Source organism: Dryas octopetala, chromosome 2 (genome assembly GCF_963921425.1).
Source record: "Dryas octopetala chromosome 2, drDryOcto1.1, whole genome shotgun sequence".
NCBI lineage: Eukaryota > Viridiplantae > Streptophyta > Magnoliopsida > Rosales > Rosaceae > Dryas > Dryas octopetala.
Window position 1 is genome coordinate 23144618 of NC_141367.1, and position 18084 is coordinate 23162701.

At 36.2% G+C, this 18084-nt stretch overlaps 2 protein-coding genes and 2 pseudogenes across 3 annotated transcripts; 3 read left to right on the forward strand and 1 right to left on the reverse strand.

Annotated features, from left to right (window-relative positions):
- Window positions 1-1306: 1306 nt before the first annotated feature.
- HSBP (heat shock factor binding protein) lies at window positions 1307-4687 on the reverse strand. Its single transcript, XM_086231635.1, has 5 exons — window positions 4539-4687; window positions 3112-3165; window positions 2417-2440; window positions 2286-2328; window positions 1307-1687 (listed from the first exon to the last, which is right to left on the reverse strand). The coding sequence occupies exons 1-5, from the start codon at window positions 4539-4541 to the stop codon at window positions 1539-1541; spliced, it is 273 nt and encodes a 90-aa protein (XP_086087761.1). The 5' UTR covers window positions 4542-4687; the 3' UTR covers window positions 1307-1538.
- A 1154-nt stretch (window positions 4688-5841) lies between these two features.
- Window positions 5842-6402, forward strand: LOC147294300 (translocator protein homolog pseudogene; annotated as a pseudogene).
- A 3231-nt stretch (window positions 6403-9633) lies between these two features.
- On the forward strand, window positions 9634-11762 carry LOC147294301 (xyloglucan 6-xylosyltransferase 2 pseudogene; annotated as a pseudogene).
- Window positions 11763-12657: 895 nt separating this feature from the next.
- On the forward strand, window positions 12658-18040 carry LOC147294302 (putative histone-arginine methyltransferase 1.3). 2 transcript variants are annotated; one of them, XM_086231781.1, is made up of 15 exons: window positions 12658-13065; window positions 13508-13573; window positions 13778-13877; window positions 14092-14235; window positions 14462-14565; window positions 14710-14808; window positions 14896-14965; window positions 15223-15319; window positions 15661-15715; window positions 15920-16003; window positions 16770-16951; window positions 17062-17234; window positions 17311-17462; window positions 17551-17578; window positions 17673-18040. In XM_086231781.1, the coding sequence occupies exons 1-14, from the start codon at window positions 12856-12858 to the stop codon at window positions 17557-17559; spliced, it is 1545 nt and encodes a 514-aa protein (XP_086087907.1). In that variant the 5' UTR covers window positions 12658-12855; the 3' UTR covers window positions 17560-17578; window positions 17673-18040. The 2 variants fall into 2 exon arrangements, with proteins under 2 accessions (XP_086087907.1, XP_086087906.1); XM_086231780.1 differs by lacking the exon at window positions 17551-17578 and having other exon boundaries at window positions 12662-13065; window positions 17673-18039.
- The last annotated feature ends 44 nt before the right edge of the window (window positions 18041-18084 follow it).

The following is an 18084-nucleotide window of genomic DNA, read 5'->3' on the forward strand; positions in this document are numbered from 1 at the left end:
TGATATATGAATTATTTTCTATTATGGGACTTTGATTTATTTTTCCACCCAGATGGTAATTCATTATGAACATTCAATCAGTGGTAGGAAAGCTAAGAAAATAATAATTGTGGAAAGAGAAAAAAAGGAAAAAAAAAAAAAGTGTGTGTATAGATTGATGTTCCAGCTAGCTGGTGCTAGATTCTCCAGAACCATGTATTGTATTGGGTTGTAAAGCTTCTTTCTTTGCTGGCCATGTCTTTATGAGGCAATGAGGCAATGAGACAAATGACACTGAGATTTGAGGTATCTGTATAACTGTATCTTGCAGTCTACAACTGTCTTGCTATAGTGCAAACAAGGGTAAAAAGTGTTTGAATTTGACAAAGCAAAAGAAACCATGTAGGTGTAGGATTCTTCTTTTTGGTGGGGGTGTAGGCTAGGGGAATAAGATGCCCAATGTTAGGGGTATAATTTTCATGTGTATTGGGTATATACTTATTGTGTCTGTCTCTTTCATTAAGGGTTATGTGACGTGTGTACACTTGTGATAGGGTAAATATCTACAAGTTTGATATGTTAATATGTTATGTTGTTAATGTTCAATATGTGTAGTTGAGATTAACAAATCTGAAAAATCATGCTTATTGTAAAAATTAAAATTGTTATTTCAAGAGCTTTATGCATATGGTGGTTGTATCATTCAACAATGTATCATTCAATCTGCTGAAAACAACAATGGTAAAAAGCTTTTGTTAGGCAAGCCAACGGCTAATTCCAGCGCATTCTCAATGGCTTTATATTAAATACAAGTGATGATATTGGGGGAATCTGATTGCTGTCCACAATTAAAAGCAAGACCCACATGCAGTAAAGCACTCGAAAGTCGAAATCAGTGAATGTGAGCTCAACATTATGGCATCTTTCAAGCTTTCTTTGAGAGACAAACTAATCAACACCTCATATGTCTTTGTCGCATTAGCATCCACAAGCCATAAAATCGACATTAGGAGTCAGGACCACACACTAGTAGAAGGCCACCACATCTGCAAGCCTTTCATTTTTCTAGTAATTGTTTTATGCCTTCCTTAATTATGGAACATGAAAGAAACTTTTTTTTGTTGAACGCCTTAATGAATGATTAATGAGGCCACAGCTTCCCTATCAGTGTGTACATTTCTTGAATTATAGTGCACGTTTGGTGTAACATTTCAGATTTTGAGCAAGTATTAGGTTGTAATTTCCACATTCAATGCCTCATGCCCGGTTGTCAATAATAAAGGCCATCACACCGGTGAGCAAAAATGTAAATGAGAAAAAATCAATCTGTAGATGAAACAGGAATTCAAAATTTGAAGTAAGATAATAATCAAGGGCTTACTACATTTCTCTCAGGAAATGAGAATCAAATTTGGCCTTGTTTACAAATCCAGAGAACATAGATCTACTCCAAGATATTGTGTATAGTGTGATTTCCATTCCAAATGAAAACAGCAAAAGAAACACTCAAAATCAGGAAGTAGACACCCTATTGATTTAAGCAACACAGTATGCCATAGCTAATCCTTGGCTGAATGATCGGCTGACTTGGCCTCTGTCTTTGGCTTCAACGAGGCCGAAGGTGATGGTGAGCCCTCCACTCCGATCTCAGCTCTGAGATCATTAATGCTCTGCTCTAACTCATCAATCCTGCCGCCCATCTCATCAAGTAAATTGTGGTCAAGGGAACAAGAACAAACTTAATCCATATCAATGCGGTTTATGAAGTTTTTGTATTCAAGCAACCCTTTAAACACTCATATGGAAAAAGGAGAAATAACAGTTTCATATCTATTTCTGTCGCAATTAAAAGTGCATATTTGAAATGAATCACAAGTCTTGCATATAGAATAAGTCGAACGTGATAAACAAATAGATAAAGGTTAAATGAACATCCACTCACGCCTTCCCCAAAAACTGAAAAAACAAGTCTACATTTTACTAATTAAGTCCAAATATGACAGGAACCATTTATCAGAAAGTGTACCACTGTAAAAATTCAGGAACAGAAAAGGGGCAACGCAATTGAATTAATCATAGCATCCGTCAACATGCTGACCTAAGGTTATTACACGTGATCAGACAAACAAGAAGTAAAAATCTAGGACAAGCAAATGGACCAAATTCAAATGCTAGCAAGAACCAATTTAAACTTTTTTCATTCCTAATATGTCATAATGAATTTAGCTTATAATACTTCATAAAAATAATGTAAAACAAATATATTGATTACTTTGCAATTAGCAAGCTAACTAAGAAAAGGATATTCTTTGTGATGATGGAGTCAGACATTGACTGGAACCTGGTTTGCTGCAAAATGCAAAAACATAAGTCACACAATCCATTGGACAGAGTAAGTCATTATAATTAAAAACTCACAAATGAATAACAAACTCACCATCTGCTGAAGCAGATTTTGTACCTGCAAAAGCCAAATAAAAGATTAAGCAAATGGTGGGAATTCAATTGCTACATATATGCATCAAAACTGCCTACTATATCACTTAATTTAGTAAACATCGTTAGGAAACAGAAAAGTAAGGAGGAAGCCTCAAATGCAAAGCCCAAAAAGAAGATAGAACTCTCACAAGTCTATACTCATTGTATGAATATGAAATTGTTGGATTAATAATGGATAGACCAGAACCTAGACACTTGAGCTTTTGGGTCAAGTTGAGTTTCACATGTCTGTTAAGGCTTATTTAGTTAGACTCTCCAAACTTTACGAGTTCTAACAAACTGATATCAAAACCGGTGTGGGGAGAGGCCCATGCGTGAGGAAGTGTGTTAGAATACAAAAACATATGTGGGTCTTTAACATCTTAAACTTTCGGACATAGTGGCAAACCATCAAAACTTATCAAGATTAGCTAATTGACAGTCTCTTCATAATTCAGTATCAAAAGTTTGGATGCCCAATATGGTTGCCATAAAATTGCATGTTCCAGAAAACTAAAAGAAAAAGACATCCTTAGAGCCATATACTCATGAACCTTAACAAGCTTAGTCGTCATCCTTATGGTCATATAGAAACAGTACAAATTAATTTAACATGAAAGGTTAATTAAAAAAGAAAGTTGTTTAGGAACTTACAAAAGCTGTCATATCAGCAGTGCTTTGTTTAGGGTCATCTGCATCGTGTCCATCCTGCCAAAAACAAATGGATGAGATGCTACAGTAAAATTTCATCAATAGTATCAAAATAGTCAGTTCATATGAAAATGTTAACAGTAAGAACCCATTCTCAGTTGATAAGTGTGAAGCAGCTGTCATTTAAAGAAAAGGCGCTAACTTATAGCCAACTGTTTCCCCCACTACCCTACACCAAAGAAGACATCTCCATAGGAAATCTTTGGAAATCTCACTGACATCCTAGCAGACACTTTCAAATAGTTCTATTGACTTTAAAAAAAAAAAAAATAACCTACATGTTGTCCCAAGCACTCAGTTCACATTATATAGAATGATATTATATCCAATGAGTTACAAATGCACCCTTGACTTCTCATGTACCAAAAGGCAAATGAGCTTAAATCCACCTTTGTATAAGATTCCCAAATTCACCAAAGTCACATGTGCTCTTGAAACTCCATCAAACAACAAGCATATTCCAAAATCTTATATTGAAATTCCCACACAGACAATAACATGGTAACATTACTTGTTTCATGATTTTCCAGTCCATATATGCCAAGCTTCCGCAAAGAACATCCATGATTCTGCCCTTATACATCTATCCATAATACATTAGTTGGTGAAATCTGTCTCAAAACTTTCAGGATGATAATCACATTATTTCACACCTCTGAACAAGCTAATGAGTTGGACACAAAGCCCAAATACTCCAGCCAGAACACCATATGGTATCAGGTTCCAAAAACTAAGCACTACAAGATGGTTTTACTGCGACATAGTAACTTACAACATAAATGAATGCCAACTTTATGTTTGATAAACCAATAGTGGGGTCGCTGAAAGTTCTCCAACTCCATCACGACAACTATAAACTGACTAGCGAAAAGTGAAGCATGGAGTTTTACATTAAAAAAAAAAAAGCAAATAATAACTGCCCCAGTCCATCACCAAGCTAAAACAATCATAAACATAACACCAATGCTCACTTCCCAGACCCTCCTTCCAGGAATGAACTTACTCTGCAGAATGAAATTTTAAATTAAAAAGTTCAAAAACAATAGAATTATTATAATAAAATGTGAAGAATTATTGTTTTCACTTATTTTCTCGAACTTTCCCAGCAAACAAACAGAACACTGAACGTGAAACGAAAATGACTCGCAAAACCAATATAAGCCAAAGATTCGAAGGCAGTACAATACATAAACTTATAAAAATGGAAATATACGGCATCCAATAACAGATCGGAGGCCATTAGCAACGCATATTCAGATAAAAGATGGTGAAATTTTCCAAACCCTAATTGGTTCAATCAATATATGAACAGTATCAATGAAAATTAGACAATGCATTGTGTAGAAATTCATTGATAAAAAGGAAAATACCATGTTCGAAGTCTCTGTTGGGAAGGTTTTGGAGACTCTCGGTTGCGCGGTGCAGTCAGTGCAGAGCGGTGAAAGACTGAAAGGTGTGGTTTGGTAAATTCGGAAGAGGAGAGGGTGATGGTAAAGCCTTGTGAAGCTACACAATTACCGTTTTGTCCCTGCTTGTTTACTGCGTGGCTTCTTGTGCTATTTTTCTCTGCTCGCGCCTATTCATGATACAGTAGTGCTAGACATCTTATATTTTTATACCATAATTTCATGCCATCTTATGTGGTAACTTACATGTCATTCATGCATTAGATACTAAAATATAGAAACAAAAATCCAAAAAGAAAAAAAAAATTTGTCCAGTAAAATAATGACACGTAAGATGGTATAAAAATGTGGTAAATATAGCATTATTCTTCATAATATTAGCATTTTGGAATTTTTTTTTCTGTCGCTATTTAGACCCTCCAAATGTTTTTAATGAAATTTTATTTTCTGTCGCTTATCTAGAGCTATAGATGTCCAATTTGAGCTATTTTTATATGGTTGTAAAGAGGAGATGCATAGTTTTAAACTTGCTAAATTTTGTGGAGTTTTGATGGGTCTAATATCGGGCCAAAGTTAAGATAAAAAATGGTCTTTAATTGACACAAAATAAAAGTATATGTTTTTCATTAACACGAATCAAAATTAATATCTTGAAATGAAACAACCATCAAAGTATGTATCATGTTTGGCTGTTTGTAAATTTTTCCCTAGTTTTAAAGTATATTTGTTACAAATATTTGTAATAAACTATATGGTTTCACTCCTTTTTAAGGAGGCTATTTTGATGTTCATTTAAAATCAAGTTCTAGTCAAGTGTTCATGTTATATTTTCTTTTCTCCTATCTAAAATAAAAAGTCTCTATAGACTACATTATGCATTTAATAATTTTATTATGTGGTTAGCCCAAATTGTGAAATTGAATGGGTTATAATTAAAATAGAGTTCGAAGATTTAATCTCTTATAATATTAAAAAAGTAATAATTTAACTATTTATCATATCAGACAAATACACTAAATTGTAAACAAATTTGTTTGTTTGTTAGAAAAGAAACTTAAGTGGATGGTTGATTTGATGGGAAGTAATACGAAATAAACTCACAAACCACGCCCATTTACATTCTTAGAAAACCCCTAAATTTGCTCCATAACGTTCATTTTTTGGCACCCATTTACATACACTCCCATTACTATTTGTATTTTTTGGTAGCATCCCATTAACATTTGTTTTGCTCTCTTGCTATCTATCCCCCCACAATTTTTTTACCATGGCTTCTTCCACCACCCTCCAACACCGATTAAAAAACGACCAACCCACCATCCCCACCATTTTGACCAAACCCGAAACCAACAAGGCCAAGGCCAAGAGAGCCCTAAGGTCCCTAGTCATTGGGATTTCAATCCCATTCCTCTTGACTATGGTGATCATTTTCGTGCTTGGCTCATGCACCAAGTACCGAACCCTGTCCAAGCCATTTTGGTTCCCACCTCTTTGGCTTATCCACACTGCCTCACTATTCTCGTCATTGTGCATGGGTCTCGCCGCCTGGCTCGTGTGGGCTGAAGGCGGGTTCCATGCACAATACGACTCATTGCTCCTATACGTTGCCCAAGTCATGTTAGGCGTGGCTTGGGGTCCTCTTGTGCTTGTGGTTGGGGCAGCTTGGATTGGACTAGTCCTCTGTTTGGTACATTTTGGGACCCTGTATGCCTGCTACAAGTGCTTTCAAGGTGTGAATCCATTTGCCAAAGATCTTGTAAAACCATGTTTGGCTTGGGTGGCTTATCTTTCCTTTGTTAGTTGTAAGCTTGTATGTATTGGAATTTGATATATTGTAATTGGTACCACACAATTATATTCATGGTTAGGTTTTTTTTTTTTTGCATTAGAGGCATGAGATGATAAATCAAACTAACACTTATCACCCCCGGAGGTGTAAATGTGATGTACCTTTTGCAGCTTGCAGCACATTGACAGATAGTACGTTTCTTTTCGGTTATTTTTTTCTTTTTATATACTTGAGCTTTTGGTGAAAACATGTATTTGAGATTTTTTGAACATTATATTTCCATGAAATTAACAACATTGTGAATTTCCATGTTTCCAGCTAGCCAAGTTCTTGTGAACTCTTTATTTCCTTAAAAATCATTATGTTCTTGCAACTCAATTCACATTTTTTTTTTTCTAACGAATAATCACATCCAATAAATTCAATGTCATTTAAAAGAATGACCCAATACACTAAGTTCAAGAACATAAAAGAAAAACATAACCCAACAAAAACAAGCCCACAAAACTTATCTTAAGCAATTTGTGGGCTGTAATATTGTAACTACAATGATAATGAACATATATTTACCCAAACTTCCTCCTCAAGCAATCAAATTGGAGGTTTTAACATAAAATAAACAAATGGAGAATAAAGTATTCCATGCTGAACTCCTCTAATTGGGTAAAGAACTCCTTTAATTAATTTGACAGTTAATATAAAAAATACACTAATGATGATATTAAGGGGATCTAGATCTAATGACGAAACTAAGGAGAGTGTTGCATGGCCATCGCATTCCCATATATATATATATATATATAAAGTAACTAGAGGTCTAGAGAAGATTACTGGACCAACTTGCATAATTAATTAACCATTAAGTCTAAGAAGCTTCGATTAGAAATTTAGAATTTAGCTGTATAGCATAGAGAAGAGGATAGAAAGTGAGTGAAGGCGCGTATGTACGTAGTGTTTGGTTTGCCAAATTGCCAATTCCTAGGTGCGGTCAAACTCTGTTTTTGTCTTCATTCATTCCAATTCCAATTCCAAACGGGCTTGTGTTGGCCGTTCACTTGTTTCTCACATGAAACATATATATATATATATTTATTAGCTGTTAACTCGTAGCTCAAATTGATATTAGCTGTTAGTTAGCCTGTTAACGTCACACCCAGACACGAAAAGAGAAGCCATGTCCGCCATGTGATTTGAATAAATGCAGGGATACATGTAGATATATCCCTGCAATTCGAAGCTTCTCCCTCCTCGCTTAATTTGTGGGTTCAACTCTTTTTAATTTTTGGTTCTATATTGCTTAAGGATGTAATTTGATTCAACTTCAACCGGTTTAAAGTTTTAAACTAAATATAATGTTATAGATCTCAAATTTATTTCTCAAATGATGTAGCAGTGCATATGTCAGTATTTTACTTGTTGCAAATAAATGAGTCTAGTGTAGGTTCTGATATAGATTTATGATACATTGCTACATGCATTTAAAATCCAAATTTGAAATCCTTAACAACACTTTTGAACTAATTAGAGTTTTCAAAAATTGTTAATTTTTTACAAATTCACATCCAATCTAATATAGATTGGATCATAGATTTTACATTCCAATTTGATATGATATTTGAATCTAATCTGATCCTATCTAATTAATATTATATTGGATTGGATGATCGATTTTTCGATCAATGAAGAACAAACGTACAAAATTGATCATCAAATCAAAGGTAATCACAAATTTAAATATAATTATATGTGAAATGGAGATTGAATACTAAAGAAATTAATGTGTTTTGTTACATTATGTACCAAACAAAAGGCTATCAAAAAATTAAAATTATGCATTATTTCTCTATTTTTTCACATGCCTACAACACCAAAGAAGTATGAAAACTATTACATTAGATTTTTACATGAAAATTTATCATCCGATCAAATTATGATGGTTTTTTAATTTTGAGATCCTATTCAATCCGCCAAAGTCATCGAAACCGATCAAATTGAATTAGCTTGCTCCCGTTTGAGTATATTTGGATTTTGAACACTCCTATAACTAATTGCATAACAAAGTTTAATTAGAGAAAGTTTGGGTTGAATTTAGATTGAGAAACTATGATCAAGTTCATAATGAGTTTGGATTGAGCCTTATTTTTATTTATTTGAGGAATGACTAGGAATGTGGGATATTACTTATTATTGACTATTAGACAAATAACTAGTTTTTTTTTTTTTTCGTTAGATAAAAACTAGATGAGACCTAATTATTATTTTTTATACAGTTTTACATAAATCGGTGGATTTATAATTTTTTTATTGTAAGATACTCTTATTGAAGAAAACTGAAATGAATTACAATTAGAATGAAGTCATTGTTAAATCCATACATGAGCTTTCCCCTCCCAACTAGTAAGATTCCCATAATGTAAAGCAAAATGGGCAAAAGTATGAGCCGCCTCATTACAATTCTAGATACATAATTACAGCTAGCCTCAGAAGATTGAATTCAAACTCTCTTAACTTCTTTCAAAAAATGCATGTTAAGGGCTAAATCTTCCTATATCTTATGAAATTGAGAGATGATAAATTGAGCATCGGACTCCATAAGAATAGAAGAAAACCCATCACTCAAGACAAACCTAATCTCGCTTAAAAACACCAATATATCTTTTTGTTCGGAGGAAGTAATATGACCAAGAGGACCACAACCTCTTTGTGCAAATTACGAACAATTGCACCCACACCACCCACTCTCAAAATGAGATTGAAACCATCGGACTTGAAAAACAAATGAAAAAAAAAAATCCAAAACTAACCAGAGTTTGTCTTTATTAACAATAAGTTAGAGCAAAACCTTCAACAAACCCTCTTTAAGAATAAAAAAATGGACTCAACAAATCAAAACTAAACTAGAGTTCATGAATGAACCATAAACATGCCCTCGATTAATAAAGAGACTAGACAAACTAAGATAACTAAATCACTAATCTATGGCGGCTTAGTATTTTGATTTTTTTTTAATTGCCATTTACAAATTTTTTTTTTTACTTTTTTTTTTTCTCTCAAGCGACTAGGGTTGTTTTCTCTCAACCGGCTTGATTTAGAAATATTTTCAATAATATTTAAGAAATTATACAGCAAACCCACAAAAATAGAATAAATCATTGTATAGAAATTCTTAGAAATACTGAAATAGACAGACAAATAATTATGATTTATGTGTAACTTTCTACGAAAAATAATGGCTGGATTCAAATAAAACGGAGTATCAGGTCTCAGTGACTCACCACTCAGTAGCTGGATCCACGAGTCAACATACTGATTCAACCACACCGAATCTTTTCCCTACAACGTGATGACGTGCAATAAAGTATAAACACGTAAAAATTATAATTTTCAGAAAATTATTAAGAAACCGAAACTTGTCGGAATACATTTCTGATTTCCTTTCTGTTTCCTATTAATCTATTATCGCCTTCTAATGGACTCTGGACTTTCGATGTTCTTTCTTCAGCTCCACCGACTTTTCTCAATCTCACTTCTCTAAACCCCAGACCCCGTAAAAAATACCCACAATTTTCTTCGTATTTACGGTTGTAACCCACCAACGACAGCTGAAGACTGCAAAGTGCAAACCTTTAATGAGATCTCCCAAAGCCCAATCCTAAAAACCAAACTCGAGTTCCCGACCTTCCGGATCAACGAGGGCGAGTCAGAATGCTGGAACGCTTATTTGGGCCCCGCCGAGTCCGCCAGATCCAGAGGGCGCTCCGCCATGGAACGGTGACGTTTCTCTGCCTCTTCCTAACCGTCGTCGTCCTACGTGGCACCATCGGGGCCGGGAAGTTCGGAACCCCCGAACAAGACTTAAACGAAATCCGTGAGCATTTCTACGCGCACAACCGGCGCGTGGAGCCCCACCGGGTTCTCGAAGAGGCGGTCCCGAACGACGCCGACCCGGCCCAGTCCAATAATTATGCAACCTTCGAAATATCGAAAATCCTCAAAGACGAAGAAGGCGACGATGAAAAGCGGGACCCGAAACAGCCGTACAGCTTGGGTCCGAAAATCTCAGACTGGGACGAACAAAGATCCGGGTGGTTGAAAGACAACCCGGGTTTCCCGAACTTTCTCGGACCCAATAAGCCCCGGGTTTTGCTGGTTACCGGGTCGTCACCGAAACCGTGCGAGAACCCGGTCGGGGATCACTACCTGTTGAAATCGATCAAGAACAAAATCGACTACTGCCGGCTTCACGGGATCGAGATCTTCTACAACATGGCGCTTCTGGATGCTGAAATGGCCGGGTTTTGGGCGAAGCTGCCGCTGATCCGAAAACTCCTTTTGTCTCATCCAGAGGTGGAGTTTCTATGGTGGATGGACAGTGACGCCATGTTCACCGACATGGCTTTCGAAGTCCCGTGGGAACGGTACAAGGACCAAAACTTCGTAATGCATGGCTGGAACGAGATGGTGTACGATCAGAAGAACTGGATCGGGTTGAATACCGGAAGCTTCCTGTTGAGGAATTGCCAGTGGTCGCTGGACTTGCTGGACGCTTGGGCTCCGATGGGTCCGAAGGGGAAGATCCGAGACGAGGCGGGTAAGGTCCTGACCCGAGAGCTGAAGGGCCGACCCGTTTTCGAAGCCGACGACCAGTCCGCCATGGTTTATTTACTCGCCAAAGGGAGGGACACGTGGGGCGAGAAGGTTTATTTAGAAAACGCGTATTATCTTCACGGTTATTGGGGGATTCTGGTGGATCGGTATGAAGAAATGATGGAAAATTACCATCCGGGGCTTGGGGATCATCGGTGGCCGCTGGTGACCCATTTCGTCGGGTGCAAACCGTGTGGGAAGTTCGGGGATTACCCGGTCGAACGGTGCCTGAAGCAGATGGATCGGGCTTACAATTTTGGGGATAATCAGGTGTTGCAGATGTACGGGTTCACGCATAAGTCGCTGGGGAGTAGGAGAGTGAAGAGGGTTAGGAATGAGACTAGCAACCCCCTTGAAGTCAAGGATGAGCTTGGGCTGCTTCACCCTGCTTTCAAAGCTCTCAAGCCATCATCATCATCTTCATGATCGATTTTCTTCACGTCTTTTTTTTTTTTTGGCTTAATTAATTTATTTAAGTTAATAATAATACGTGCCCATTTTTAGCTTTCTTTCTATTTGTAATTCACATGATGATGTTGTTGTTGTTGTACTATCCTTTTGTGTTAGAAATAACTTCAAACTTCAACTTAATATTGTATTGATTCTTGGCTTCAGAAAAGGTTGTATAGACTATATAGTAGCTCCTTATACTTTGGAATCATGTTTCTTTGTTGGTTGAATTCATGAGATGGAACCAATTGTTTTGTACTCTCTTCTTTGAGTAACTGAGTTTTGAGTGGACTCAAGAATAAGCTATATGCCTATATCACTAGGTTCAAAATTCTAAACAAAAATTGAAAAGACTTTCTTTAAATATCAACAAGGGAAGTACTATACAAATATTGCGTGTGATACACATATGTGTTTTTTTTTTGGTCAAAAGGTGATACACATCATACACCTATGTTTAACCATTGAATATTGATAGAATTTTACACCATTAACTCTTGATGTACATATGGTGATTATCTTAATCGAGAACGACATGATATGTTTCCTTAGTATTTACTATCCAGTATCCACAAAACAATAGGTCTTGGTTTCATTCCAATTTTCTTGTTTATTGGACGGAAATTTATTTATAGTAAATCATAATGAGAATTATACATTTACACTAATGATTTTAATAAAAAAATTCGTTGATATCCTTCTATAATCATCTCTATTTCTAATGTTTCCAACTTTCCATATATAGTAATTAATTGCTGCATTTTATGTACATGGGCTGGCATTCCTGGCTCGGCCCGATACAATGTAGCTAATTTAGTGGTGGTGGGTCCAACCCATGGATAGCCCCACTGACAAAAGAAGAAGCTCCCAAAAGGCCAAAAGCAAAAGGCGACTCTGTTAAATGTGGGCCAACCAAAAGCTAAAGTAAAGACTAAAGAGCTACAGTTTGGACTGCCAGTGAAACTATGCCTAAACCCAAGCAAGGAACCATTATGGGCTCCACAAATAGATCAACGCCTACAAATCCACCACGTCAGCAAACATACCCAAGCTCTGGTGTAAGCGAATAGATACAAGAAGAGGAAGAGCTAGCTCAGCAGCACGTCAGCACGTGCTTCCCAGAAGAAGCGAGTGAAGTCGCTCAATAGTTCACTGAACCATTAAATGCTTAAAACACAACACACTCAAGAAACAAACAAGCTGCCTACGCACACTATAAAAGCCCAAAGCTATTTTCCTTGGCGGCTATCAATTTTTTTTTTTTCCAAAACCTTCAGCTTCTAAACAGAAACCCTAATTTTCTCAGAGCATTGAATTTGAATAATTTCGGTGGTTTTTTTTTTTTTAAATAAATTAATAAGTAAATTATTGGGATTGAGGTTGGAGAAGACGATAATGGAGGACTCCATAGAGAAAAAGGCGCACAAACAGCAAGAGTTTGCTTTGGCCTCCTTCTCCGAGCTCGCTTCGTCGTCTTCTTCTTCTTCTTCTGCTTCGTCGCCGGCGGTTGCTCAGTTTAGCTCTGAAAATGGTGTTGCAGAGATTCGATTTCGTGACGAGTCTGAATCCGCTGCTGCTGTCAATGTCGATCTTCAACCTGCTCAGGTTTGCTTCTCATACTTGGAGTTTTGGTACTTGGTTTTTTTTGTTTGGTTGGTTACTTAGGAAGTAAAGAAAAAGAATAGAAAAGAAAACGAACATTTAAGCATTGCAAGTGAGGAAAATATTTGGTTTCGTTGTTCGTTTAGCTGCCGAGAAAGTGAAGGAAAAGAAAGCACAGGGAAAGAAAAAATCTTTCGAGCATTGTGTAAGTGAATAAATTAGTTGATCGAAGCGAACAATTACTGTGTGTGTGGTTTTAAGATTCAGTTATACATAAATATATTTTGATTCTCTTCAGAAAAATTTCTCAGTGACTAAATGAACGGCAATGCACACATTCTTCGAATGATCGGTTAAATTATTAATTTCTTGGAGAATGCTTTATAAAATTATGAAACTTTAAGGGATGCAATATGATTTGAGTGTGTTTTTTTGTGTTCCTCAGCTATTCAAGTTAGGGCCCATGCAGTCAGTTTGTATATCCGAAGGTTCTGTTACCGGAAAAGAGGAGGTAATTGAAATAATGTATTGTATATTCTTTTCCATTTTGAAGATTTTACTTGGCAAACTGCGATGGTTCCAATATATATTTATTTCTTTTAGTGAATTTTCAGTTTTGCACGTCGATTGGTATTTTTGTGTACAGCATAGTTGTATGATTTATTAGAGTGCTGCCAGATGTTTGTTTCTCATAACATTATTCCTTTTGAACCAGAAATTGTATTCAAGGGGAGTCACTATCCATTTTAAAAATGAGGAGGAGAGCAGAGCCTTCCATAATGCATTTGAGCTGTGGAAGGACCTTGTTGTTCAAGGTGCTGTTTCCAAAGTTTACTTATGAGTGTTTTAATATATTACTTTAGTATATGGTTGGATTGACCAAAGAAATAATAGATCAGTAGTCAATGAAGATGCATAACTGTAATTATTCTGTTGTAATTTGGTTCAAATTTGTCTTGCTCCTTGAAGTTTCATTTTAGTCCAGTGTTACATGCCTGTCAATTACTCCTCCTTTGTTTACTCTTCCAGGAAAACGTTCACCAAATGGAGAATTATCATCTTCCAAAAGCAAGTTTGATGATAAAATAGAGTCATCTTCTGCTAAAATGTATTTCCATTACTATGGACAATTGCTACATCAACAAAACATGCTACAAGATTATGTTAGGACAGGTTAGTTCACTGAGCTGTAATTTTCTTGCTCATTTTAATCTTATGTTCCCTTTAATTTGTAGTTGGGAAGTTTTTTTAATTCTGATTTTTACCAAACTTTTATTAGTTTGCAGTAAAAAATTGATTGAGTTACTTGCTCTTATGGGTGTGTATGGTTAGGCAGATTGGGTTTAATATGCAAGTCGTTTAGTGAATATGTTAATGAGGTATGGCCATCTTTTTTCAGGAACCTATTATGCTGCAGTAATTGAAAACCGTGCAGATTTTATTGGTCGTGTGGTGGTTGATGTTGGTGCCGGTAGTGGTATATTGTCATTATTTGCTGCTCAGGTACGATTTGCTCTTTGATTGATTAAGTTCATAAACTGTGTATAATAATCTTGCAAATTTGGTTCAGGCATACTTCCTTTCTTTCTTTCTTTTTTATTTTTAAAAAATTAATAATGATCTTCCATCTTTTCTACCCCCATATAGGCTGGTGCTAAACATGTTTATGCTGTGGAAGCATCTGAAATGGCAGAATATGCACGCAAACTAATTTCTGGGAACCCTGCCCTGGGTCAAAGGATAACAGTGAGACATTTGATGTGATTTGTAACTTTCTATGTTCTTATTGCTCATTATCTTATTCTCTTTCCTGACACTGTGACCTATACATAGGTAATCAAAGGTAAAATTGAGGAGGTTGAGTTGCCGGAGAAAGCAGATATTCTTATCTCGGAGCCAATGGGTAAGCCATTTAAGAGGATGTCCACCCCCTCCTCGATGTTAAATTCATACTCCTTCACCTTTGCAATCACTCTATTTCCCTAACATCAGTTCTTATGCTAATAAGCTTCTGCCATGGTTCAACATTTTATTTTCCAAGGGGTGTGTTGTGATTAGAAAATTGGAAACTTTAAGATCAGAATAACATGTTGAAAGCTCCATGTTTTTTTGGGTTGTTGAAGTAAATCTAATATAAAGTTTTCTTTGGTATGGCTTTAGGCACCTTGTTAATCAATGAAAGAATGCTGGAGACCTATGTGATTGCAAGAGATCGGTTTCTTCAGCCAAATGGAAAAATGTTCCCTACAATTGGAAGGTAATATGGTTTAGCAGAGTTTATTCACCACTCAACAGGACACACGTCATAAGGGGGGATATCTGGGCTACTGATAATGATAGTTTTAACCTTGCTTTTACACTGAAACTGCTTTATTAATTTGTTTATTTACATACACAAACTTATGTTGCCTGGTCATGTTATTTTACCCTTGGGTGGTTGGGTTATGCAACAATTCTTTTATTTCATTTGCTTGTGGTCCTAGTGTTTGTGCATTCAAATTTAGTATATATTTTATATATCACTTACTTTTTTCACCTATAAAAAAATGGTTATCTCTATTGCTTTTTCTCATCTATTCAAGTTGATTACATCTGTAGGATACACATGGCACCTTTCAGTGATGAATATTTATTTGTTGAAATTGCAAATAAGGTGCGTATGTCTTCATAATGTCCCGTCTATTTCTATAAGGCAATGACATTATAGATAAATATGCAGGAATTTTATAACCTGCCAGCTGCGTACAATGCAGCTAATCTAAAAGTTCTATTAGATTTTTGTTTTAGTGTAATCCGTTTCCCACCTTTTTCCCTAGAAGAAAATGTATATTAATGTTCTTGTTTGCTATATATACAGGCCCTCTTCTGGCAGCAACAAAATTATTATGGTGTTGATTTGACACCCTTGTATGGATCTGCATTTGGGGGATATTTTTCACAGGTATGTGCACATTTCTAAAATTTTTTGTAATTTAGTAATTCTATTTTGTTGAACAAGCTTATATTGTCTTCAACGGATAGTATGTGCGTTGTGAATGGTTCTTGGAGCTATGCTCTGGTTTTGTAACCATCTTGGCATGTTTAGAGTAAAAACTTGAGTACATTCCATGATTTTAGATTTTTGAAGAAAAGAGGAACTAATGATGTACATTCTGCCTCCTTTGTTTTCTGAGTGAAAACAAAATGAACTCTATGGGACAAACCAAATCAAATTTGACGTCACCTTGTGCATCTCCCATTCTTCCTGATCTGGTTAACTCCTGCCATACTCTTCAGTATTCAGGGTCTACATACCCTCTACGGCTCTACTTTAATATTTTGGTACCCCTCATTCCATACTAGATTGTTATGATTTTGTAAGATGTCGAACTACTACTTTGTGCCCTTTTAGCTAAAAAATTAAAAATAAAATGTTTTCTGTTCTTATCAGTTTATATCTGTTAAAAAAAAAAAGAGGCTTCTCTCTTAAATGAAAAAATAAAAATAAAATTGGACATATGGTATTGAGATTTGTCTTTTCTATTGATTTGCATTTCTAAACCCCTTAGTTTTCTATGGGCTGAAGTGCCGTGGTGAGTGATAAACACTCACAGGTTCTAGATTTTTGTGTGCTTAACATTTGATTTGACTGTTATGGATCTTCTCACTTTTTTTGGCTGCTACAAGTTGGTGATGTGCATATTTATCCTGCTTTATTCTTCATACAGCCAGTGGTAGATGCTTTTGATCCAAGATTATTGGTGGCTCCTTCAATGTCCCACGTGATAGACTTCACCAAAATTAGTGAAGAGGACTTGTATGAAATTGACATACCATTACGATTTATAGCTGCTGTAGGCACTAGAGTGCATGGGTTAGCATGCTGGTTCGATGTGTTGTTTGATGGGAGGTAATCATCTGACTTAATCAATAATGCATTCTTTGCATTTTCAGTGGGCTTGATTTCTTTACCATGCAAATTTGTGGGTCTATAACTGCTTTTGAACTGCTTATTGACAGTACTGTACAAAGGTGGCTTACCACTGCGCCTGGTGCACCAACAACCCACTGGTACCAACTGCGTTGCGTTCTCTCTCAGCCAATTTATGTGATGGCAGGACAAGAGATAACTGGCCGACTCCACATGATTGCCCACAATGCTCAAAGTTACACAATAAATCTTACTTTGTCAGGTCAGTTTTGTCTACTTGTTTTTAATGTTGTGGATTGCTTTGCTGGTTTACGAACAAATTATGTTTCACTCTCCAGCTAAAATGTGGGGCCCTGGTGCTGAACAAGGAGGTATACTTCAGACATCATCATGTAAACTTGATCTCAAAGAGCCCTACTATAGAATGTCCCAGCCCCAAGCCTATGCAGTAGCCCAAGATCAACAACCACATCAGCAAATACAGACTCAGGTATGGGCTACTATTGTAATCTGGACTCTGATTTATTTCAATTAATGTTTCTTTGGTTAAGGCATAATGGTTTAATTAAATTAATCAGGATCTCTAGGAGCAAAAAACGTAAAAATGTATGCATACCAGGTTTTGCCCTGCATTTGTTTACATTTTTCTTGCCATTGTTGCGACTACCAGAATATACCGACTTGGTTCATGTTGTTACAGGATATAACCATTCACTCCCAGGATTTAGAAGATCAAGAATTTATTCCACAACTATCACCAAGTTCAGGCGCAAAGATCTCACTGGCAGAATATACCAAATCCAGGGTTCTTTGACGACAATTTATTTAAAGGGCATATCTGTTTGTAACATAGAACTGATTTATTTCTAGCAAGTGGTAGGGTTCTGCATTAGTCCGCCACTTCCCGGTTCCTTAGTCTCTCCCTCCTTTCCGTTTTAGGGTTTACCCCTGTATATTAGACAAATCATTTGAGTGCTTGTGCAGCAGATTTGTGCAATTTTATCTTTGGTTCAACAAAATTATCAAATAAAACTTGGTATGCCACAAAAATATTTTCTAGGTGTAGGTATGGTTCAGCAGAAGATAGGACTAAGCAAGGGCTGCAATACGCT